The 24,159-nt window shown below is 35.2% G+C and overlaps 1 protein-coding gene across 3 annotated transcripts in view; it reads right to left on the reverse strand.

Annotated features, from left to right (window-relative positions):
- MYCBP2 (MYC binding protein 2, E3 ubiquitin protein ligase) overlaps positions 1–24,159 on the reverse strand; it is a 173,446-nt gene that overhangs the window by 93,543 nt on the left and 55,744 nt on the right. For all 3 annotated transcript variants that reach the window (XM_026849212.1, XM_026849204.1, XM_026849219.1), the window contains 17 exons: positions 21,726–21,843; positions 19,567–19,771; positions 19,057–19,210; positions 16,498–16,670; positions 15,257–15,382; positions 15,030–15,157; positions 13,240–13,331; positions 12,129–12,263; positions 11,963–12,046; positions 10,669–10,765; positions 7,745–7,937; positions 6,840–7,114; positions 5,669–5,890; positions 3,031–3,222; positions 1,768–1,974; positions 950–1,081; positions 252–430 (listed from right to left, as the gene is read on the reverse strand). In XM_026849212.1, the coding sequence (XP_026705013.1) occupies positions 252–430; positions 950–1,081; positions 1,768–1,974; positions 3,031–3,222; positions 5,669–5,890; positions 6,840–7,114; positions 7,745–7,937; positions 10,669–10,765; positions 11,963–12,046; positions 12,129–12,263; positions 13,240–13,331; positions 15,030–15,157; positions 15,257–15,382; positions 16,498–16,670; positions 19,057–19,210; positions 19,567–19,771; positions 21,726–21,843 (2,712 nt within the window). The remainder of the gene's footprint in view (positions 1–251; positions 431–949; positions 1,082–1,767; positions 1,975–3,030; positions 3,223–5,668; positions 5,891–6,839; positions 7,115–7,744; positions 7,938–10,668; positions 10,766–11,962; positions 12,047–12,128; positions 12,264–13,239; positions 13,332–15,029; positions 15,158–15,256; positions 15,383–16,497; positions 16,671–19,056; positions 19,211–19,566; positions 19,772–21,725; positions 21,844–24,159) is intronic.

Genomic DNA, 24,159 nt, shown 5'->3' on the forward strand with positions numbered 1-24,159 from the left:
TAAAAAAAAAAAAAAAAGAGAGAACCTAAAACAAGAGTGGAAGAGGCACCAGTACAACTGGTGTCCCAAAAGCTTTCTTCACTAAATAACTTAAGATTGAAACTATACTGGAAGAACACCATTAAAGATGATCATTCCTCAAATACACTCCAGAGGTATTTCTGTTGCTGCTCAAAAATAGATGTGGTATGACAGCACTACAATGGTTTTACTTGCTCTTCTTAAGAAATGGATCATGACAACACACTAACCTGTAATAAAGAATCTGTGGAATTTGTCCTCGCGTTTGGTTTGTGCCATTACTGCTTAGACTGCATGTACTAAATGTAAATGTTACACCATCTGGACACTGAACTGTGGTCATTCCTCCATCTCCATTGGCAGTCCGGCTTCCATAATTCCTTAAACGAACTGCATATTTCACATTTTCCTTAACAGTGAGAGACAAAAATAGTACGCAATATATAACAAGTATCTAAGTTAGGCTTAGTGGTATTAATGCTGGTGAGTCTAAAAAGTCCTTCAACACACTCCACTAAAGAAATTAACTGAAAAAGATCCAGCATTTAACAGAAGTTAAAGCTGCTCCATGTTCCCAAACTATGGAATATAACTTAAGTAAAATATTACTACTAATTCCTTCAAGAGTGACCAGATACCCAAGAAAATTAACACCTGCCCCTCATTCACACAAAAAAGTTGCATGTTCAAGAATATTCTAAAATTACTAAGCAATTACAATCTATAATGCACTATTATAAAAATTAATTTCTTTTTGCTCTCAGAATTTGAACTTTTTAGTTACTGGGTGAAACCAGGACTATATAAAGCAAATGTGTCAAGATCAATTTGTAAACATGTACCCCCCAAAAAATTTCTGGTTGAACATTCTGGGTTTTTTTAATCTAAAGTCATATGAAACCTACAGATCTGCACTTCTTTTGTTTACCTTCAGTGGCACCACTTTGTCAAGTCTGATTTCAGCTATGTCACTGGGAGAATCATCTGTGGTGTAAGTTCCTTTAACCAACTCTAAAGATGTCCATCTATGAGAATGAGTTGAATCTCCAGTATGATCACTCTGATTCAAAGAAACAAAGTAATTTTAATTCATTTATAATGTAAATACATGACACATTCATAGAACTGTGCAAGTTGTGTTTTCTTTCATAAACTGTACACATAACATTACAAATAAAACAAAGCTGAAAAACCTGTTCAGAGTCAACAGTAATGCCTTTCTGCTAAAAAGGAAATTATTGAGTGGAGGGGTTTTCCCATATCAACCTATGCTTGCCCTTGGGAAGAGATTAGAACAGTTGGTTAAAGTGAACAACTGTCTGTAAAAGGACACAGATTTTTCTTCATTACAAGGACACACAATACAGTTTTATGCTTTTTGTAAGAGACTACTTTAACAACATGTGAAACATCTGCAGCCTGATCATGCTGCTAGGCTACCTCTTTCTTCAATTTTTGTTTTAAAATGTTTTAACTTGGTCTCCTTATTAACTCCAAATATTTTTTGTGATAAAGTATGATTTCAAGACCACAGCCAAGATAAGGACATTACTGGACATGGTATGTAGCTTGCAATACCACAAAATCACAAGCACAAGCAGATCAAAAACCCCTACACTACAAGAGCACTGTTTTACTTGTAGCCTAGAGTGTATAAGAATATTAACAATATTAGTTTGTAAAACATATCATGAAAAATTCTGAGGTTACTTTTGTTCAAATTGTTTTCTTCAATGCAGTACTTACATCATCAACTAATACCTCCAACTCATACTCATGAATTCCTCCTCCACCATAAACAGAAAATCCTACTACAACTACACCAGGTTTATCAACAGAGAAACATATAGCATCAGGGGATCCATTCCCAGTATTCCAGCTTCTTCCCTGACTTGTTTTCGTGAATCGGTTGGGGGTGGATTTGACAGAATGGAGAGAGTTCAGCCCATCAACCTGTAGAAAGTTAAATACAAGCACCAGAAAAAAATTAACTGCTAAATGTTAGCTAACTTTAACAAAGCAACGTTAAGTGAATTAAATTACCAGATTTTCAACTGGGTAAATTTTACAAGTCAACTGCTAAAACAGAGAAGATGCCACCACTGGGGCTTCTATTCAATACTGACTAAAAAGAAAAAAATATAATTTTTGGTAATTGGAAATTAACTGGGAATAATTAGGAACCCGATTCCTATCTTATTTCGGGTATTTAAATAAAGATACAAATCTTACGTAACAATAAAAACATCTTTAATCAAGATGTTATCAAAAGCTAGGTTCTTTCTGTGAAAAAAGTCTGCCAATAGCACAGAGACAGTGACATGCCTTTAATAAAAATCAAATAAATTTCCATCATTTAACAACATTGTAGCCTCATGAAATGAAACTTTTGTGTGTGATTATGAATCTCTGGATTTTAAGGAGTTGAACTCCATACTACTCTCAATTTAGAATACAAAGCAAATAAACTGGAGAAAGTCTAATGATATAGACAAATATAATATGGAATACATAAATGAAGATATGTATAAAGATTATCTTACATATAAAGGAGGGAGATGCAACGCATAAACAAAATACATTATAAATTTTGGCTCATAATCAAAAGCAAATAGGTTCAGAACACGAAGCATCCATGGTACCAAGAGAGGCACAGAGATGCTCAGGTAAATGGCACTGCCTCCAGTGAGGACCAAATGTATTTTGAGTGCATACATGCAGACACACATGCAAAAAGAGAAAGCACTCAAAAAAAAATTTTGCTGTTTTGTAAACAATTTGCAGTATCCTACAGCCATAAGGAAGTAGCTAATTATCAACAGTACTTCGCTAATACAGTGAATATATGCTTTTAAATTTATGTTAAATATCTGAAAGCTATTGAGAACTGAGAATTCCAGTGTCTGTAAAAGATCTGCACACCTACAAAATTCCTGCCACAGCCTATATCACATTCATAATATACCTGTCCTTGTAAGACTTTTAATAATGATTTTATAGAAGCTTTACCTCAGATCCTAATGCCGATGCTGTAAGCTCACTCACAATACTAGCAAGCAACCCACAGGTATTAGAAACCAGATGCGAAGAGAAAAGTTCATTTTCTCTTCTAAGGCTGTTCCGTACTGGTAAAACAACAATAACCAACATCTTTTCCAGCACTTCCCGAAAGCTTGTCATCCCTGAAACATTCTCTTCACTCTACATTATTAAGAGAAAAATGACAAATCATGTTCTTACATAAAAAAACCCAAAACACTTTAATTTTCACATATTATAAGCATCTGTGACTTCTTAAAAATAAGAACTGTCTACAGGACAAAAAAAATTTCAAAAACTTTAAAATTCTCAAAGCTATCATAGTATGTACTCCTTTGTCAAAAAACTTAATTAATATTCTTAATTTCCAGAATGAGCTGGTGTCAACTTTATCTATTGCACTGGAAAGACATAGAGGTGCTGTTCTCAGGAAAGAGTTTTTCTTATAGCCCTCCTTGTCACACTACCTATTAACATACATTAGAATACAAAAGATATGTAGCTACCTACAGAACTCTTCACATCATTGTCTTCTCCACTGTCTAAAAAGAAATTCAGCTTTTTGTCTTTGATATTAGCAAAGAGAATCCTCCATGCAAATAGGTAAAATAAAACCAGTGGTGGGATGTTTATAAGAACAGTCATTCTTTACTGAAGACTATGAAACAAATCTAAGCTTAGGCATTTGCGGTGTCTTCTACCTAGCAGTGACATCCAATGTTACTCAAAACAGTTTTCTATACTCCAAAGTCATTCCCAATAAGGAAAAATAAAATCAGCTCTACTGATGGAAATCAAAGGTTTGTTTTTCTCACCATTTTGTCTCTAAAAATTTCCAAGTAGGAACATATAGGGAAGACAATCAGGTCAAGCAAACCTATACAGACACCTGCACAGAGCTCACTATTCATCAGCAGTTAAGATGCAACTGTATCCAAGATGGAAATATTATCTTTGCATTTAATAGCTTTTGGTGATTGTTTTCTTCATTAATTTGTGCAGGTGCTTTGTAAATCCGTGAAAGCTTTTAGCATAGTAATGGTCTAGAGGAATATATTCCACAGTTTAATTGTATATTTTATGAATAACAGCAATCTTTTGAACTTACATTTTGCTAAGGTGTCTGGTTGCTCAAAACTTTTGATACTGGAAGACTCAACAACCATCCTTCAATTACCTTTCGTGCATCATTCATAATATCCTAAGATCCTACCCCTTTGGTTTTCTGAAGTGAAGTAGTGACTGTTTAGTTGTCCCGTATCTTTGATTATCACCTTTACCCTTTTCATTCCTGTAATGTATTCTGGAATAACAGAACTGCAAAACCCACAGTATTCAAGAACCCTTGATTAGAAAATTAATAACCTTTGCTAGAACTATATGAACTGGTCTTCCCTTGACCGTCTGCTTGTTGACTTTTTATTGCCATAGCTGTATTGACTTTTCCTCAAAACACTGAATCCATCTACATGTTCATTTTTGTGGTCATGTGAAAAAGCTGAAAAACTCTTGCAGAGAACACTATGCAACGGAATCACAGAATCATAGAATGGCTACCGTTAGAACAGATCTTAAAGATAATCTAGTTCCAATCCCCCTGCCATGGGCAGGGACACCTTCCACTAGACCAGGTTGTTCAACTCAAACACTTCCAGGGAGGGGACATCCACAATTTCTTTGGGCAACCTGTTCCAGTGCTTCACCACCCTCACAGTACAGAATTTCTTCCTTATACCTAATCTGAATTCACCTTCTGTCAGTTTAAAGCTGTTACCCCTCATCCTACCACTACACTCCCTGATAGAGTCCCTCCCCATCTTTCCTGTAGACCCTCTTTAAGTACTGGAAGGTTTCTGTAAGGTCTCGCTGGAACTTTCTCCAGGTTGAACAACCCCAACTCTCTTAGCCTGTCCTTGTAAGATAGGTGCTTCATCCCCCTGATCATCTTCATGGCCCTCCTCTGGACCTGCTTGAGCACGTCCATGTCTTTCTTAGGTTAGGGGCCCCAGAGCTGGATGATGCAGTGATGATGCAGCTTTGATGGGCTGTGAGCACACATTGCTGTCTCACAGTCAGTTTTCCATCCACTACAACTCCCAAGTCCTTCTCCTCAGGGCTGCTCTCAAACCACTCATTGCCCAGCCTGTATTTGTGCATGGGATTGCCCCAACCCACATTCAGGATCTTGCACTTGGCCTTGTTGAACTCCCTGAGGTTTGCACAGGCTCACCTCTCCAGCCTGTCCAGGTCCCTCTGGATGGCATAGCCCTTCCCTCCAGCCTGTCAACCACACCAAACAGCTTGGTAGTGTCGGCAAACTTGCTGAGGGTGCACTCCATCCAATATAGAACTCCAAACTATATTTCTGCCAATTTAATATTCCAAGACAATTTTTTTTAGGCTCAAACATTCTCCAAACAAGAAACAATTGAATATTTCAGACCAAAAAAAGGAAAATTGGATGAAATAATAAGTTTCTGAAACAAACCTTTTAGAAAGAAAACAGGCAAATTCAGCTACGTCCGTATAAAGCTAAAACTTCAGCTTACATAACTGGTTTTTGTTGCAAAGTAAAACAAGCTGTTGAATTTTTAGAATATATTCTAACCTGACTAAGTTTTTCCATGTGTGCAACCAAAAGAGGAAAACGATGGGCCAGAGCAGAGTCATTCTCAGTGCTGACTTGTTTAACCATTGATCGCAGCAATGCCTCTCCATCATAAGCAATCGGAAAGATAGAGGTCAGTTTTACTGAAGTATGACAGAGGGCAGACATAACAGCAGCAAGAAGCCGGCTACTGGAGGTTTTGAAGTTTGCTTCCTGGATGTCCTAAAAACATAAAAAGAAATCAACAGAATGACACCATTTCATTCAAAGTAAATAAGAGAAACTACTTTAGAAAGGAACTTTCCAGTTTTATAGTAATTATAAAAATAATTTAGAGAAACAAGTGTTAGCTTTCCTGTGAATTTTACATTATCTGCTCTCATAAGCTTCCGTTTAGATCTTTCAAATTGGAGTAATCAAAATGTACTGGTTCACATGTTTTAAAATAATAAACCCATTTAAAATTTCAAAGTATGGCACCCTTTGAAGACAAAGTACTTAATCAAATGGTTTAATTAGAATAACATATTAAAGAGTTAATTCTTCCTTGAATTTCTATATGCTAAATGAATTTTCATGCAAAGCAGCAAGTTGTTTACATCTCACTGCAATCAATGCAAGGAAGCAACTACACTGTTTAATGTGGGATGCTCCTTCACAGTAAGCAAGATACGTGGAAGAAAGTTGTTGATTATATAATAATATTGGCAGCTTTTCATGTAGTTTGCTGCATCAGAGCACTGTTGTAACATTTAATTACTAAATTACTAGAAATTACTAAAGTATTAGTGCTAAGTATAAAAAATGCTAAATGTATGCTCCTAAGCAACGTGCAGCAAGAGTAATCACAGAGAAAGCTTGCCCTCAACACTGAAAAAGAAGGTGCTGACAGTTACCAGCACTACAACTTTTCTTCACTGTGCCAGAGAGAATCTTACTACAAAGGGACACAGAAATCCATAGGCTCTTGTTGAACTTGTACACTTTCTTTTAAAAAAACCTCCAAGAACTAAAACCAATTATTAAAAAACACCAAACCATGGCAGAATTCAAGCTGCAAACCAGGATAAACACACACAAAAAATGAATAAATGTTTTAAATACTGCTTGGCTTCAATTTTAGCAAAAAGACAGGTAAGTTGTAGTATTTATTTGTTCCATTATAATATACCTGGTCCAAACAATTCAGCAAGTCACAAAGACACGCCCACTGGAGAGATGGTGTTGGATAAAATGAATGAAAGCAAGCTGTGAATGTGTTATGGCATTCCTGAAGAACAGCTTCTAAAAGACTGAGAGGCTGACTGAGGTATCCTTGTGGATCATTGTCCAACTTCACCATGCAATGATCAACTCCTTCAGATAAAATTTTTCTCAGCAAGGTCCTAGTTTTTCCAATGCAATCTGCTAGTTTGCTGGTTTCTTCTACAACCGCCTTAGCTGTAGCTAGAAGGGTACACCAAAAGAAGTGTTAAATGTACAATAAATGAAACATTTCCATATTAAAATGCACGTTCTGCATGCAAATAAACCAAGTAGAATTTACCAACACTGATGGATCTACATTCAGAGAAGTTCATTTCAAAAGGAAAACAATGAAGGACATGAAACTACACTGAAGAAACCTGAACACCAGAAAATTCCATTTTTGTGGTCTTTCATAATATATGCCGCATATTAATATGAGTGTTGTTAAACTACAGGCATGAAAAACAGATACTGTCTTTCAAGTTTAAATTATGCTCACCACCAAAGTATGGCGGTACTATGTACAGAAATGGGGGAAAAAAAGAAAACACAAGTAGTCCAACAGAACTCAATTGTCAAGCCAAACAAAACATTAACCTTAAAATACACACAAGTTACAATGTAAACATGTGGTGTTGGACTCCTTATCATGCAGATAATTGCAATCATCCAATTATCGACACCAAGTCTCTTAATTGCTCCAATCAAACCACCTGTATAAGCATTTCATCTTATAGCATATCCTACATAAATACCTAGGTCAAATTTTGAATGCCCTGTAGATTATTATTTGCTGATAAATATGAAACAAGTGAATTAAAGGAATACCTGATATTGGATATATTTCACATGTGTAGACCCTCAACAACCTCAGGCAGCAGGTGCCCACAAAACGCAACCTTTCTAAATCCAAAAGAGTAGCAGTGTATTGGAATCCTTTTAGTCCACGAAGTTCTTCAACTCCCAGCACTAGTGTTGTCCAGCTCCAGTGAAGAATGCTCAATAAAGATTCAAAGCACTCCTATTTCAGGGTATGAAGGATACAGAAGACAGATTTTGTGTTAAAAACAAAAAGTGAACTTACAGCATCAGTGTAAGATGAAAAGCAAACAGCATCCTATATCCATGTTTATTATGAAAACAGATTTATGTCTATACACATCTACCATACAACACACAAACCCTATTTGCCGGAAAAGCATGGTGAGAATGCTTTAGGGAACACTTCACTGTAATATCATGCTAAAAGCAATTTATTACATAGTGTGCAGCAATCTCAGTTATTTAAGAACTAATAACAGTTTGTATTAACTTTTAATACTTTTTTTCAGTCAATTTTACTTGCTTTGTCCGCATATGAATAGTGTAATATGTACTTTTAAGAGAACGCATCCTTGTCGTAACAGTAAAGACTTATCAGGCTATCTTCGCTTTGTTTTTAAACAGTTATGATCTGCAGGTTTGAAGTGCTAAGGCTTTGACAACAGGCCCAAGCCACAGTTGACCTATAGATGAATCCCGTATATTTTATAACTGATAACCATTGTGCTAGTAGGTATTGTACTAAGTTAAAACAAACCACCTATGCTGATGTAAAAAGTGCTGAAGTGTTGAAGTATCAAAGCCTGAACAACCAGCCCCGAGCCAAAGCTGCTAACTTAGTATGTAGCCATTAGTGAAATATGTATGCTCATTAATGAAAGATGCAATTTAGATATCATAAAACATGTCTATCCTGAATATATCTTTATCCTCCTTTGTGTAGGGGCAACTTAACAAGGCCATGGAGCCTGCTGTCCAGCCCTGTGACCAGATGTGTGACCTTGCTCATAAATAAATTGGATTAACAGGGAAACTCCCTTGGCTTCCTCCTTGAGCCCTGGCCAGGCTCTGGGGGAATCTAATTGGAGAGTAAAGCCAGACATTTACCACACCATAGTCAGGTGAACTTGTTTATTCAACACTATATAAACCTGGACTCTCTTACAGTAACTTTGGAAGCCTCACCTATGGGTGGACGCACCACGTAGGATTTCCCATTTGCCAAGACAGGCTCTCCAAATCCTTGCTGTAACTGGGGCTCCCCAGCGAATGCATATCTGGATGATGGTAACGTATGCAAGTGGTGATGTATTTTCCTTAATTGCTATTCTCTCTCTCGTGTAGCAATGATTTGATGCATTACCCTGTATTTTCCTATTTGTTTGCTTTAAGTCCTATTTGTTTGCTTTGAGTGCACTATTCTGTCTTTTCTTACTGTATGTTTTCTGTATTACTCTGTTAAACTATTTAGTTATACCCAGTAAAATACGCCTACTCTTTTCACTCTGGTGTCCGAGTTTAACTGGTATCTTAATCAGACAAAAAAAGTTCAAGGAAACTATATGACATTTACAGTACTTGGAAGTTCAATAGAAGGACATGATCGACCACAAGAAAACCCGAGGATTTGAAAAGTTCTGTTTGTACAAAAATTTGTTTCTGTTACTATTAACTGAGGTTTATAGTTTCAGAAGGCAAACTACAAGTATTTGGTATTGAATACTTTCAAGCCACGGGTATACCTTCAAGCTGCAAAAATCAAGCTGATTGTTCAAAGGTATTTACAAAATGCCTAACATTCCAGAAAGCCCAAACTTTTCTCATCCCAATTCAGATCTATTGTCAGGGATAAGAGCAGCAAGATAATGAAAAGGGAGGATACAATGTGAAGTATTAAAAGCCATGGAGTTCATAGCTTAATGCAAATATTTTTAAGCAAACATATAGTAAGAGTAGCTATTGATATGTCAATAATACGATTACTACAGATGAAAATTGTGTAGATAATACATTTTAGAAGAAATCTGAACAGAAGATAATGTTGATCATTAGAGAATGAATACTGAAGAAATTGAGAATATAAGTGAGAGAAAGCAAGCTGGTTAAGAAAACTGGACTGTGAGTGTCCATATGGAGGCAATAACTTCAATGTAACTATCAGTAGAGAATACTGACAGTACATGTAATGCAGTATAAAATATAAACTAGGACAGAACTGAAAATAAAATAATCATTGTTTGTAACAGATAAGGAAAGATCTGTATTTCAAAAACACAAAGACAGAACTGGCTTTATCCTGCACGATAATACTGCATTTCAACTTAATACAGTATTCCTCAAAATTTGACTAACTTCCTTCTATGTGAAGGAATGCAGATTATCTTCTATTAATAGTTGCAGTTCGTTGTGTCTATTAATACTCCTTACTTAAGCTTATCAAGTTTAATTAAATGCTACCTGATTCTCAATGTATATTGGAATGCATCCAAGAGGAAGATGAATCTAATGACTAATTAATGACAGTAATTTAAAAGCCACAGAAGGGAACATATAGCAAATCTTCCTCCAATGCCTGATAATATTAATTTCTTGGCAGGGAGTAAGGCTTGTACATTGAATACAACGAGTAAGTATGAACTCAACCCCAAATTCGCCTCCCAAACATAAAACTAAGTAGCTCAACCTTGCAAATAATACAATTTTTGGGCTCTTATCCTCAGGTCAACACCAAGCTTAACTTAGGTTTAAGTTTACATATGAAATCTTCAGAAAAAGTAAAAAAATACAATGTTCTATAATGTGAGCGTACCTAACTTCTCCTTGATAGAGCAGACAAAAAAAATCATTAGTTATTTCCACATGTATGCCTTTCAGTTTTCCAAGTATATATGAACTTGCAGGAAACAGAGAAGATTTTTGATAATACTCACCACTGAGACAGTTCTGGCAAAAGATCTCTTCAAAATATGCACAGGTTCACTAGTTTGTTGTTTTCCTTTTGATGCACTGCCATCACTTGTTGGCAGCCTGGAAGAACAATTCAAGTACTGACTTGAAAAGTGCCCTTTTTACTTTTAGAAGTTTTTGCTGTTTATATTGTTCAAGTGGAACAAAAGTGAAAATTTAGGGTAATTATCAAAATCATCTTAAATTTCAACATAACTTTTGCCAGTTCCTAATCATTTTAGGCCAATAATCAAGTATCTTTAAATTCTATTCAACTAGCAGAATTGTGACAATTGATAATATACTGTACTTCTTCAGATGACATTTTAAAGAAGTGTTACTCCTTAAAGAATACTAGTTTTGTGGAGGTAAAAGATATGTGGAGATAAAACATACAGGCAGCACCTGTTGCTGTAGCACCTTTCCTTTTGTGCCACTCATGGCCCTTCAGCCATACCTTTCCTTCAGAGGCCCCAAGGCTTGTTTGTCTTTGGCTACAGGCATCTCTCCACAGAAATCACCCAAACAATTAATAGGTTATGCCAGGACATTATATATGCATCAGCCAAAATGAAACCTTACTTTGGAGAGATAAGAGCCTGTGGAGACATAGCTTTCTGGCAAAAGTGAGCTGTTCTGATAAGGGACCCTGAAAGGGACATGCTTAGAAAGGACATACCAAGAGAACTGGTATGAAGAAATTCAAAGTTTCAGAATCAACAGTGGGGAATATATATATATACACACACACATAAAATAGAAATAATTAGGTCTTGTATATATCTGAATTAATATGAAAAATATATTAGCAATACAGTGAAAGATTCTTGTTTTTTTAAAAGAGAGTTACATAACATTTATCATAGGAATAATAAATTTATGGTATCTTATTGTAAAGCACAATCTGTTGTGGTTTCTCGTTAAAATAATCTGTTTGGCAGTATACTGCTCCTAAACTGATACCTACTAAATAGAATATTTCTGAGCTAGAAAAAAACCCACGAAGCATCTTAGATGAAATCATGAGGCTCTACAGAACTAAATGAAAGTCTCAGAACATAATATATGAAGTAAAACTTCAAGAAAAACTGTGAATAATTGTTGTTATAATGAATGTATTACTTTGAGAAAAGACACTAACTTTTCCCTAAGTTTTTCAGAAACTGATTTCCTTAGTTTAATACAATAACAATTTCATGAAATATATGCTTACTTTAACAGCGCTTCTGTTTAAAAAATGTGTCAATTAATTGCTCTAAATAGAGGTCAAAATATTACCTGTAGAGTAACTGCGGGATCTGCCCTGCATTAACATCTGTACCATTATTTGATTTCTTGGAACTTTTAAACTGAAATACAACACTGAAAGAGAAATAATCCAATTATTATTCAAGTAATATTAAATCTCTTATTTTGCATTTAAAAAAATATAGAAAAAAAATACCCATCATCTGTAGTAATAGAGGCCTGTCCATGAGATCCACAGTCACTGCTAGGTCCTGATACTCTTGCCCAGGCTACATACCACCAACCAGCTTGTAGGAGTACTGGTTCATCAAACATCATTGCATACTTCTCTCTGGGAAAAGTAAATTTTGAAGAAGGTAAATGTGAACTAGGTTTTAGATTAATATTTAACAAATTACACATTGCTTATAAAAGAAATTAAAAAATTAATGGAATTAAGTTATTAATCTCAAGTATCTATATTAAAAATTTTAAAATATTTTGTTGAACAATACTGTAGTAATTTAAAAGGACCTACAAATGCCTAAGTCTAGCCTGATCTTGCATTTTGAAACAATCAGATATCAAATACCAAATACAGTGAGGAGAGATTAAGTTAAATTAACACACACAAATCCAATTACATTTAATACCTAATACTGCAAGTATTAATGATATTATTTTAATTTAATTTCAGAAAAAATTTTGTAAATGACAAGAGCTTATACATAAATTCTTAGGAGTTACACATGAATATTTAAGAAAGTAATAGAATATATATCTAGAGGCATTACTACATCAGAATTAAACCTGAAAGAACTAGTCATGGATTATCTCAATGTTAAATTATTTCATAACAGTGAATGAAAAGCAGCTAAAACACTGCTAACCCTATCCATATGCACAAAATCTTTCAAGCAATAATTGCTTGTATTCTAATGAGCTGAACCACAATAACCCTTCTTCTGGTTAAAATTTTGTATTGCAGTATATTTAATGATGAATTGTTTAATGTAAATACCCATTTGTGCTTCAAAGCATTCTTCTGATAGAAGTATTCAAAAGAGCTGCTACAGCACTGTCTTGTCTTCTCAGCACAGGAATACAGGGTTTGACTATGATTTATACAAGAGCAGTGTGAGACAATTTTTCTTTATTTAAATTTATTACCATAATGGCCTGGTGAGGTATTACAATCAAACATAAATTTTACATTTTCTACAAACCTAAAGATGTAGATCACCTCTGTTGATATTTAAAGAGGTTTTAAAATCTGTGTGAAGAAAGTAAAAATAAAGAACTAGAAGTAGGTAAGGAAAACTTCATACCTAGCAGCACAATCATATGCTAAGACATCTGTTTCAGCAAGAAGGTCTCCATCAGTCTCATGGTCTCCCCCATCCGGACCCAATTCAAACAACTGATGGAGTAAGAAAAAAGGTACAAATACATCTTAGGTGTTAGAAACCTCATAATACCACTTTTTTTCTGTCTGGTATTCTGGAAACCACGTATATTATTCCTTCCCTCCCCAAAAGTAATTGCTAGTTACTATCACTGACCAGTAAATTCCTATCTGAACGTCAGGCTTTTTTAATATTATTAACTTAAAAAATAGTAAATGACACTGACCTCGCAGCCTTATGCCCAGATACACTCTTAAGTGGAGAAACTCCCTAAATCTTTCAGGCAAGTCAAATACAGAGCATCTAAAAACTGGAAATCTGTAGAGAAGGTGCAGGCTCTCCATCATAAGATTAAAATGCACTGAAGATATACTCAACTTCTCTGGAAAGGGACAGCTTGACTATTCAGCAGAGCTAGTCGATAAACAGTTGGTGACTAGAACAAAAGCTGATACCTTTTTCAAAAGAACTGGAGTTTCTTAGTCAAAAATAATTTCTACAGTTTGACGAGTTTGAAAAAGGACCATAAACAGTTGTCTATGACTTCCCTTGCAAACACTTACTATATTAATACAGAGTTTATTTATGGCAGGACTAGCAAATCTTATCTTGGCTATAAATTCATCCTAGACAACCAGAAACAAATAGAAAAAATACTGGAGTGCTTTCATAGGGTTACTACACCTTTAGTATTTAAACATTACTCATGTGGAGTGGGGTGTTTCTTGGCTTTCCTTAATCATTTGCAATTCTCAGTCATTGTGCTAAACTATAATAAAGTATAACTACTTGTTTTGGATCTCCTGTTGTCTTATGCAAATATTACTGTTAAGCATATGCCATCCACTTCACTAGAACAAACCTTAATACTCACTCACCTGAAAACAGAAAAAGAAAACTCAATAACCCACTAAATGACAAGTAACAACAATAACATATTCTGAACATACATATCTAATATAAATCTCAGACAGATCCTTCCTTTAAAACTTCTTCTCGGGAGTTTCTACAATGCTTAGTAAATGCAGGAACAGAAGTTACTTATCAGAAACCAGTGTTCTGTTATCACACTGTGTGTATTGATGTGATTTTTTTTTTATCCAAAGCCAGGGTTATTTATTTATTTATTTAAAATCAGCACACACGCTCCAGCCCTAATATTTCTTACATCTGGCACAAAGCAGAGTTAAGTATGTTTGGTGCCATTCACTCTCAGTTGAAGAATCCCAGTCGAGAAGCTATCCAGACAGGAGTCTGAGAAATAAGTGGCAGGGACAGTGGGAAGAAATGGCTTAGCTGCTAACAAAGGGTAAACACTCTCTTTCTGGTTTTAAGAAGCAATCTCTCATGTATCCTGACACAGGACATGAATCTAACTGGAAGCCCCCAACACCAATTTTCTGCAGGTGGACTTCTGAGCTACCACTACCATATCTGCTCAGGACACCTCTAAGATGGCATACCATTTACCGATGGTAACAATTTTTGACAGTTAAGAACAGTAGTTCTCAGATCTCTTCACTCACCTCACCGGCATAAGATTCATTACTTCTCACTGAGAAGCCTTCTTCTATTTCTATTACTAATGCTTTTAATATACAGTAAACCACTCATTCATCAAAGAAATAACATTAATCATGGTTTTAGGTGATATTTCTAAAGTTCTGATTTTGAGACATAGTATCGTTTAAAACAAAAGCAGAAAAACTTACCTTTATTTTAGCAGTGTATTCACCCCTACCTCCAAAAAGACCAAGACCACCTAACAGAATATCCGTATCAGCACAGAAACGGATAGCTTCTACTGAGTGGGCTGAATAACCCCAGCCTCCTCCATGACCTGCAGAAAAAAACCCAGCGAAAATACAGTTTATCTTTCTTAGTCTTTTATTCTGCAAGCCTGGTCAGCTTGTGCTATAAAATTTTACTGTGTACATACTTTCAAATCTGTTAACAACACTATAGTCTTCTTTGGAATAAACTTTCATTACTGCTTGAGTCTCTTCTTCCGTATTAGCTACACCCATTTTTAAGTCCTGCATAGCAGCCAAAGTATCAAGACAACCTAGAAGAAAGAAAACCCAAAAAGAACTCAAAATTTCTTACTGTTGATTACAATCAGTGAAATGGAAATGAATATTAGTTAAAAAGATCAAAACAACCTAACTGTTTTGTCCCTAAACAACAAATATGCTACCAAATATAATTATAGCTTTATTTAGGTCAGGGGTCACTGGTGTAGAATCTCAAGGTTCACTAGTAAAGATCAATTTAATTTATTCATTTTCCAGAATAACCAAGAAATGTGATTAAATCTACTTCGTAACTTTTCCAATATTAAACAAATATCCAGCAACACTTTTTCTTGTCTTTTTCCATTTCCTGTATTGCCTGAAAAGAGTTGAAGCAGTAACTGATTCATGGGCAGATCTGAAAACCTTCATAAAAGGCATGAAGGCATTTTGTTTCATATACATGGGTACCTAACAAGCCTTACTCTTACACAAAAAAGCATTGTTCAAGTCAAAATTAATCACACCTCTAACACACAATGAGGGGAGCAGTACAAGGAACCGATCACTCACCACAATCAGTGAGCAAGTGAACTAAAATAACTTCCAAAGCTGTGCTTTGAAGTACTGGATATGTTGCATATGGCCACTTTATACATGAACACAGTGGGATTATTTTTTGTTTTGGTAGGCTTTTCAGACTACAAAAGAAAAGCATATTACTCTTGGCATCCCATTATACAAAACTGCAAAGTGTAAATCCTAATTTTAGATATTGCATTTACTTGAAAATAAAAATAGCTTATTTAAGAGCACTGTTCTCCTGTCTTTTGGAGACTCCAGGTTAGCTTAACAGTACTGACTTTATTCTGAAGACTGTCCAAAAAGATCATCTAGGACAGTCTCTTACTTTATTATGCTGACCTCTAGTAGCAGGTTCCATCAGAACTCTAAAATCCTCTATCATCATTAAGATGGCAGAAGATAACTATTTTGAATAAAATTAATGCATATCAGCCAGATCATAAGTATTAAGAGTAATGGTGAAAGATTACAAAATAAAATTTTAACTCAAAAAAGTCAGAAAGCTGTTAGATTACAATTCATTTATACATCAGATAATGTTTATTTCATCTAAGCTTCTGACTCATCAACTATAAATGTATACCTAGAATGTGCAAAGCTGCATGAGATCTGGTGGTTAGAGCTTTGGAACCTGTTGGTAGAGCAAGTTCTGGACTCAAAATACTACACCGGGATTGCATGTCTGGAGCTGAGGGAAGTCTGGAATCGGCAACTACTGCATTGTAACTCCACAGTTCCCTAGCATTTGGTCGAAACCTAGAGCAAGACAAAACAGAATAAAAAAAAAACACCTTTCACCTACTTAAAAAATACAAAAATCTAACTAATAATTAAATTTTATGAGCTATTTAATATAAAATGTAAATCTGCTAACACAAACTCTTAAAAATGAACATCATTACACCAAATACATATAAACTTTACTAGCACACTAGCAAATGGAAAGATACAAAAGCATTCTTACTGTACTTCAAGTCAAACAGTCATTATGGGTTTAGAAACTTCAGAAAATATTAGATACTTTTCAAAGCTAATAAATATTAGAAAGGTATAATCTATTAAGAAGCATAAAGTAACCAGCAAAGTACTAGATATAATGGCAGATGTGGTCAAAAATGAGAAAGATGCCAAGTGAAAGTAAAAGGCTTACTCACCTTCAAATAAGAGTAAAAAGATCTTGAGAAATCCAACATATTTTGTTTGAGCTTTTTAAAATGGATAACATCACCTTATGAGGTTTTAAGGGATTATAGGCAAGGGCAGAGTAAACAAGGGAATACAAAGACTTTCTATACTACACTTTAACAAGTACAAAAAGAAAACGGAACACGTGGAGCTTTTGATATCACCATGTAAAAGGAAGAAACACAAGACACAGGCCTATGGGAACATTCTGAATAAGACCAAAGGAATTTTTACTTGTCACACTGTTCTAAAAATCCAAATGTGGCTAAGATGGTCTAACTAATGGAGAAAGAAACAGCTTTCATTAAAATTACTATACAACACCGAATATATTCAGGATTTGAATGAGTTAGCAATGTGCAAGTTTATACACACACACGAAATTATTTTTAAAAGTCACAAAGCTGTGAAGAAAATCTTTAAAATCGATGTAATCAAGAATGCTGTCTCTCTGTACAGAGAAACTGCCCCCTTCATTTAAACAGACATGAATAAAAATGTCCAGGAAAAATAATTAATACACCAAATATTCATTAATGTCTCTTTAGACAGTTTTAATATTTTCTATTAATATTTTCTATTAAACAAGAATGGGATACAACACAGAAATAAATCTGCACAAGCTCCAAAAATCCATTCTTCAGTAAAGTATTTAAGCTCTAGCTTTAGTTCTACAGGTTCCAAAATTCTGCAAGAGAACACCACAACCCATGTTTGCCCATAATACTATCGTTAACACATGACTTTGAATTTCCTCAAGACGAATTAACCATTTTAGTGGGCTACATCAAGATAAGCATTATCACCTTTTCTCCCCTGAAACTTGTTGCTTTCCCATAGCAACCAGTTTCCATAAACTGAGTCATTTAGTGTGTTGAATCATGCTGATAATATCATGACCAAAACCTTTAAGGGATGTGGGTGCTACTATTCATTATTTCAAATCTCAGCATAATTTAAGTAGGACCTGGTTCCTAGCTAATGAGACTGAAACAAACCTGGGAATGTGCATAATGCAGAACTACAGCCATCCAAGGAACATGCCTAGCAAATATACATGCTTCAATGTTAAGTGGCTTATTAAGTTCTTGAATCTCAATTTTGGATGAAGACATCTGAAGTAGGATGCAAGTAGCCTATGGACACAATGATCTTTTAAAGATATGATCCTACATACTGTCTTTTCTAGTTGAATGCAGATGATCTGCTTCCCTGCTTTATTCTAACTGCAAGTGATTATTCCTGTTTTGCCTAAGTCTTCAAACAGTTTAAACATCATCCATCACTTGCACTCAGATAACAGTCAAAATTTATCTTCCAAATCCTGGTTAACATAGCTTTTAAATCATTACAGATGAATTGCATGTTATGATTCTGTTCTGGAACAAGGGCTTATGATCTACACCTTCTCAATGACTCCACTGAAAGCAATCACCCCTGAAGACTGTGAAATAAATGTATCCATAATTTGAATATGTATGCCATCTAAATAAGTATCTTTATTTTGACCTCCCAAAATTTCAGAAATGAAAAATATACTATTACTCCAGCTCCTCTTCTATTCTAGTCTTAACCACTAATGCATGAGAGAAGGATGAGGATTTAAGACACAAGGATATGAAAGCCAGGTATAGCAAGAACATTATTCAGTGGATGGAGGACAGTAAAGGAAGAATAAAAAGGATAAATAAGTGAAATAGATTGAGGCCCCCAAACATCATGAGACTGGAATGAGAATGTTGCGAAAAAGAAAAGAAATCCAAAGAATATGGGCAAAAGATGATGTCTGGTTCGGGCTTACTTGAACAAATCATGCAAAAACTGTGAAAAGATACATAGAAATGGAAAAATTGTTTTTCATTTACTAGGAAAATGAGCATAATCAATCTCCAGCCTCCCAAAATATTTCGATAAGCATTTCTATACTAGAACATTAATAGCTATAATCCACACTTGCCTCCAAATAACATCATAGACAGGATCCAGACACACACCAGAACCTTGAAGATCTTCTTGCTCAGAATCATTGAATGTTTTGCAACTGCCATCTACTTTATTTATCAGAAGACATTTAAAAGGAGGAGGTTCTGATAGTGAAGCTGGTACCAAACCTAAATTAGAGAGCAAAAAGAGCAGAAATACATGAAGACTCCACTCATTACATGACATTTTCTATGCATGGGGCATTAATGTAGTAGGGAACGACAGATACACTGGTACAGCAAAAAATATAATGTCGTAAGATTTAAGTGCAAGAAAAGTTTAGACTTCTACAATCTTTTTTAAGAAATGAAATTAATTTCTAAAGAAGCCAGTATCACCATGTGCAATCTAACTAGAAAGCCAAAATATTTAATTCCCTCCATTCACATTTCTGACTTGTTGCTCCTCTATTGTTCATATGACCAAAGTTATTTTTTCTCTTATACTTCTATAAGCATTTAGAATATCATTGAGGAGTTCTTGCCTATTATATGCCTGCTGGCAAATATTTCTGATGTGGCAAGCACATGAGAATTAATAAGAGCTTCATCAATCCGGAGAAAAGTCTGGTCTCCACTTGCTCCAATCCACGTTGCTTTCCGTCCGTATTTAGAGCCTATATTAGGCATAGGTGCTGGTTTTGCATTCCAGTAGGGCATATCCAAAATTGGTCTACCAAGCTGACCTTTCTGCGGAGAGAACGCAAGAATTAGTAAGTAATAGTAACAATAAATCTCAAAGATCAGCAAGTTACTTCAATAGTTTCAATATACAAATTTAGCAATCTGGAAATTTTAGAATAAAATTACTTTTAAAAAGCAGTGGCTACTCTAAGTGAAGCATTACACATTTAAATACAAGGAACAAGTTACTGACAGATATTCTCCCTATTCAGTTAGGTTTTTGAATGCAACTCAAACTCTCCATGACAGATAACTCTCCTTTCCATCTTTACAATCAAATATAAAAGCATTATTCTCCTTCAATATTCTATATCCGACTAACTTCAGGGCTAAACAAAGAATGAATTAATAGAGAAAAAATATCCCAACAACCTACATTCAGATTCAGACAGTCTAAATTCCACTCAGTTCTGAACTTATATGGACTGTAAGTCTTACAGAACAAATACCTCTTAAAAGTACCTAGAAATTGATTAGCACATCAAACTTGAGCTAAGAAGAGCATAAAGTGCCTAAGCAAGCACCTCTGCATATGCTCATTAACATCCTGACCTGGAGATACAGGGTCTTATCTCCTACGTACAACTAGTTATGGAGAGACAGGTGCAGGAGAAGAACTGTTGGTCCAACTACGTGGTAGAAACTGCTGGAATAAACCTACTCAGACTCCCTCTACCTCACTCAGGCAAAGGGAATTCATTGCAGGCTAATGAAATCAAGGTAACTTTTTATTTAAAAGAGTAAGGGAGAAAAACATGCATGTACAGCAGATACCCTCTGTCCAGCATGTTACTCATCTCTGTTTCTACAAAGCACTGTATATGAGTACACTTAGTGAAGACATTTTCAAGAAACAGGCTTGCTTTTGAGCATGTCTTGACTTTAAGCAGCTTTCAACACACTTTCATGCATTACAATATTAAAATCAGACGCAGGTGGTCTAAATGTGGTATAGATTTATTTTATCTTTTAGAAAAAGAAAAAGCCTCAATCAACAGACAGGCTTTTCGATCCTATTTCTGAGAATGGATTTGGTTTTGGTTTTTCAGGGGCTGTTTCACTGCAAACCAACAAAGCTTCAACTTCTATGTGTCTAAGTCACTTTGATAAAAGGACACCAAGGCTCTTAAAGTCTGAAAAACAGCAAAATATTACCTACTAGCCATCTTATGGCACACTTTTAAGTCAAAATGTTTTCTACTTGTAAAATTTCAGTCTTCACCTTTTTTTATTTTTTGTAAAAAGATTTCAAAAGGTGTAATTTCGCTTCTGTTGCATTTGGCAGTACAGTTTTTAAAGCATATAAAAATAGCTCAATACCTATAGTCTAGCTTTTGCCAAAAGGACATTAGTGGGAAAGCATGAACAACAGATGACTCTGGAGAGATTGCAGTGAGGGTTTTTTGCAAAGACAAGGAATCACAAAGGCCCAAAGTCAGGATGAAGAGGAACTAAACAATGTTGAGTGCTTATTCAGTGCATGTAAGACTGGATTTCACATGGACATAGGAGAATATATGCCATGTCGACAGGGAGGAAGAGTACAAGAATTATGCTGGGTTATACTGAGCAATAATCTCCCCTCAAGTGTAAGCATAACTTCTGCAACCCACTGCAATTTCTATGAAAGATGACAGACAAGTAATAGAATATGCAATAGACACATATTTACAACTGAGCTTGCAACAGTAAGAGTTTGAGAAAACTGGTGCACTTTTTAAATAATCAAGCTTTAAATCATCATCTTCATTAAAATGCAAAAACCACCAAGAATTTCTGGCATCACGTTTTTCTAACCACAACAATATTAAGAGGCCACATTTTTAAACATAACACACAAAAGATATGCAGAAGTCATAAGCAGTTCTGTAAGAGCAAGTATAAGCAGTTTTGAAAGGTCTTTGAACAATACATTAACTACTAGCTTATTCCCATTAAGTAAATATTATTATTTCCTTACCGAGAAACTTCCAAATGTGAAAACCTGTCCATCCATTAAGAGAATAGCTGTATGGTTGCTCCCAGCAGTAACTTGTGTACTAGGACCTGGTAATGCTTGCACCAAAGTGGGACATCCCCTATATCAAAATAAATTAATTTTGTATCAATATATGCTTATGCAACATTTAACACATATATTAGTATTATAAGGATTTCAATCACTGTGAAATATATCCACTATGTTCACATACTGTATGGAATCAGAGTCAAGAAACATCTTACATATTAAATGAACAGATATTTGAAAGACTACTAGATATTTAAGTTTATGCCCCCTTGTTACAGGGAACCAGATAAAGTACCCTCTCTTCAGTTAAACTCAGAAATTAACATAAAATAAAAATGGTGAATTTAATATATAATTGTAGGATTACATTAATGTTACTGTAGTTACACTAATATATGTGTGTGCATATATGTATGTATATAAGATACATTGCAATGTACTTCAGCAGTAAACAAATTCTGTTGTAAGGATGCTGGTTAAGCACTTAAACCTGTCTGCATCACAAAGCAACCAAAGCCTTATGTAGTTGGTACCCTAGTACAATTACGAGAAGCAATACTGATAGAACCCTCTTCAGATCACTGTCTAGAGAATTATACAAGAAAGAGAAGGTCTACCTACCACCATCACCTTTCTAATGGAGAATAAGGCATTAAAAAACTGCTCTCCATCAAACCCATACTCAAGAAAGAACAAACTTCTCCAAACTGTTTTCCAAGAAAGATCTGAAAAAGTCTAATCCATGTGCCTCCCAAATATGGTCAGGTATAAGAAAATACATTTTCCATTCCAGTAAAAATGGGGGGGAGGGGGGGAAGGAAGATGATCGAGAAGCAAAGAAAGAAAACTTGAAGTGATGACTTAGAAATAGCAGAAAGATAAAAACAGAAAAGTATGAGATACTGAAACTAAAATTTTTATCTTGATCCCATCAAAGTGAACAGGAGCTTACAAAAACTGTACCAGACTTTGAATCCCATAATGAACATCTACCTAGACTTAAAAGTTATTGTGGTCTTAAGACTGCAAATTTGAAGAACAAGTTACTCCCAAATAACTAGTTTTGGGAACTATGACCTCAGAGAACAGCAGCAGTATTTAAACTTAAACACATGCTTTCAAAAATAGGTTAAACTAAAGTAAGAACTGGTTGTCTTATGCTGGAATAAAAAAAAAAAAAAAAAAAAATCAGCCCCAAGTTACCTAATGATTGTTTAGTAGCTGATGTGCAAAAAGATGGGTTATCTGCATGTTCTGATTTTGGCCGAATTGCAGGTAAAACAGAAGTCAAGAAAGTAGAAGGAAGGAGAAGCATCATGTGCTCAGGAGGGAAAGGGTAGATGGCAAGATGGGAAATGTGGAAGAGAGGGATGCAGCATGAAGATAGGCTAATGACCTGAAGGACGAGGAACACAAATATACAGAAAGAAATTATTCCTTTGTGGTGAATGTAGCTTCCAGCAGGTGACTCTAGTAAAGATGGAGAGACTGAAGAGCAGCATAAAATTTGGTAAAGGATGCACAACATGACATTCATAAATTCAGAAGCCTTTGCTGGTCTATAGGCACATGGGTGTGAATATCAGTAAGATTATAGACACACAGAGCGAAATTTAGCAGCACCAATGATGAAACATTTTAAAAACAGATAAAACATTTGCCTCGCATTAACTTCAAGGAGGGTCAAAAAGGCACTGAAGCAGAAACAAAACATAGTTAAGAACTAATCCAAAAGCATTCCAATTAAAGGGAAATATTTTTACTGATATGTTGGAGAACGGCTTGAAGAGAGCAAGGCCATAGCTCCCTGCAGGAGCTGGTCGGCCATAGCTCCCTGCAGAAGTCGGTCACAGCCACCTGAGATAAACAGAGGAAAAAACCCAGCGTACAGTGATACTAACAAGGACTGTTGTGAGAATGAAGAGATAAGTTGGGGCGCATTATGACCTTGGGGGTGAGAGGAAAACAGCCCTGTGAGGGAAGCAGGTTTACAGCAAGAAAGATGTTTATGCATACCAGAAATGCCACAAGGGGCTGGGATATTACAATGTGACCTTTTCGATGTACCCAATGTCTGAGATATTATAATGTAGTTTCTTAAATGTATCCAATAGAGTTACAAGTAGTGTATTGTAGAATGCTTATATAAGGTGTGATTTCCTTCAATAAAGTTGAAGCTTGCTCTATCATTCACATTGAATCGGCTGCTTGCTTCCTCTGCCCGCCGCACTGATATTTTTTTCTTTTCCTCAAAATTATGATAGCTGCAGGCATGGAATTATAAATCCTATGCATGTAAAAAAATATAAATAAATAAAAGAGAGTGTTTCATCTCTTCAATGCATAAAAACCAAGCTATTATCACCAAAACTATTTATGTTTCTGT

The sequence above is a fragment of the Athene cunicularia genome (genome assembly GCF_003259725.1).
Source record: "Athene cunicularia isolate RWA chromosome 1 unlocalized genomic scaffold, athCun1 chr1_part1, whole genome shotgun sequence".
Lineage (NCBI taxonomy): Eukaryota > Metazoa > Chordata > Aves > Strigiformes > Strigidae > Athene > Athene cunicularia.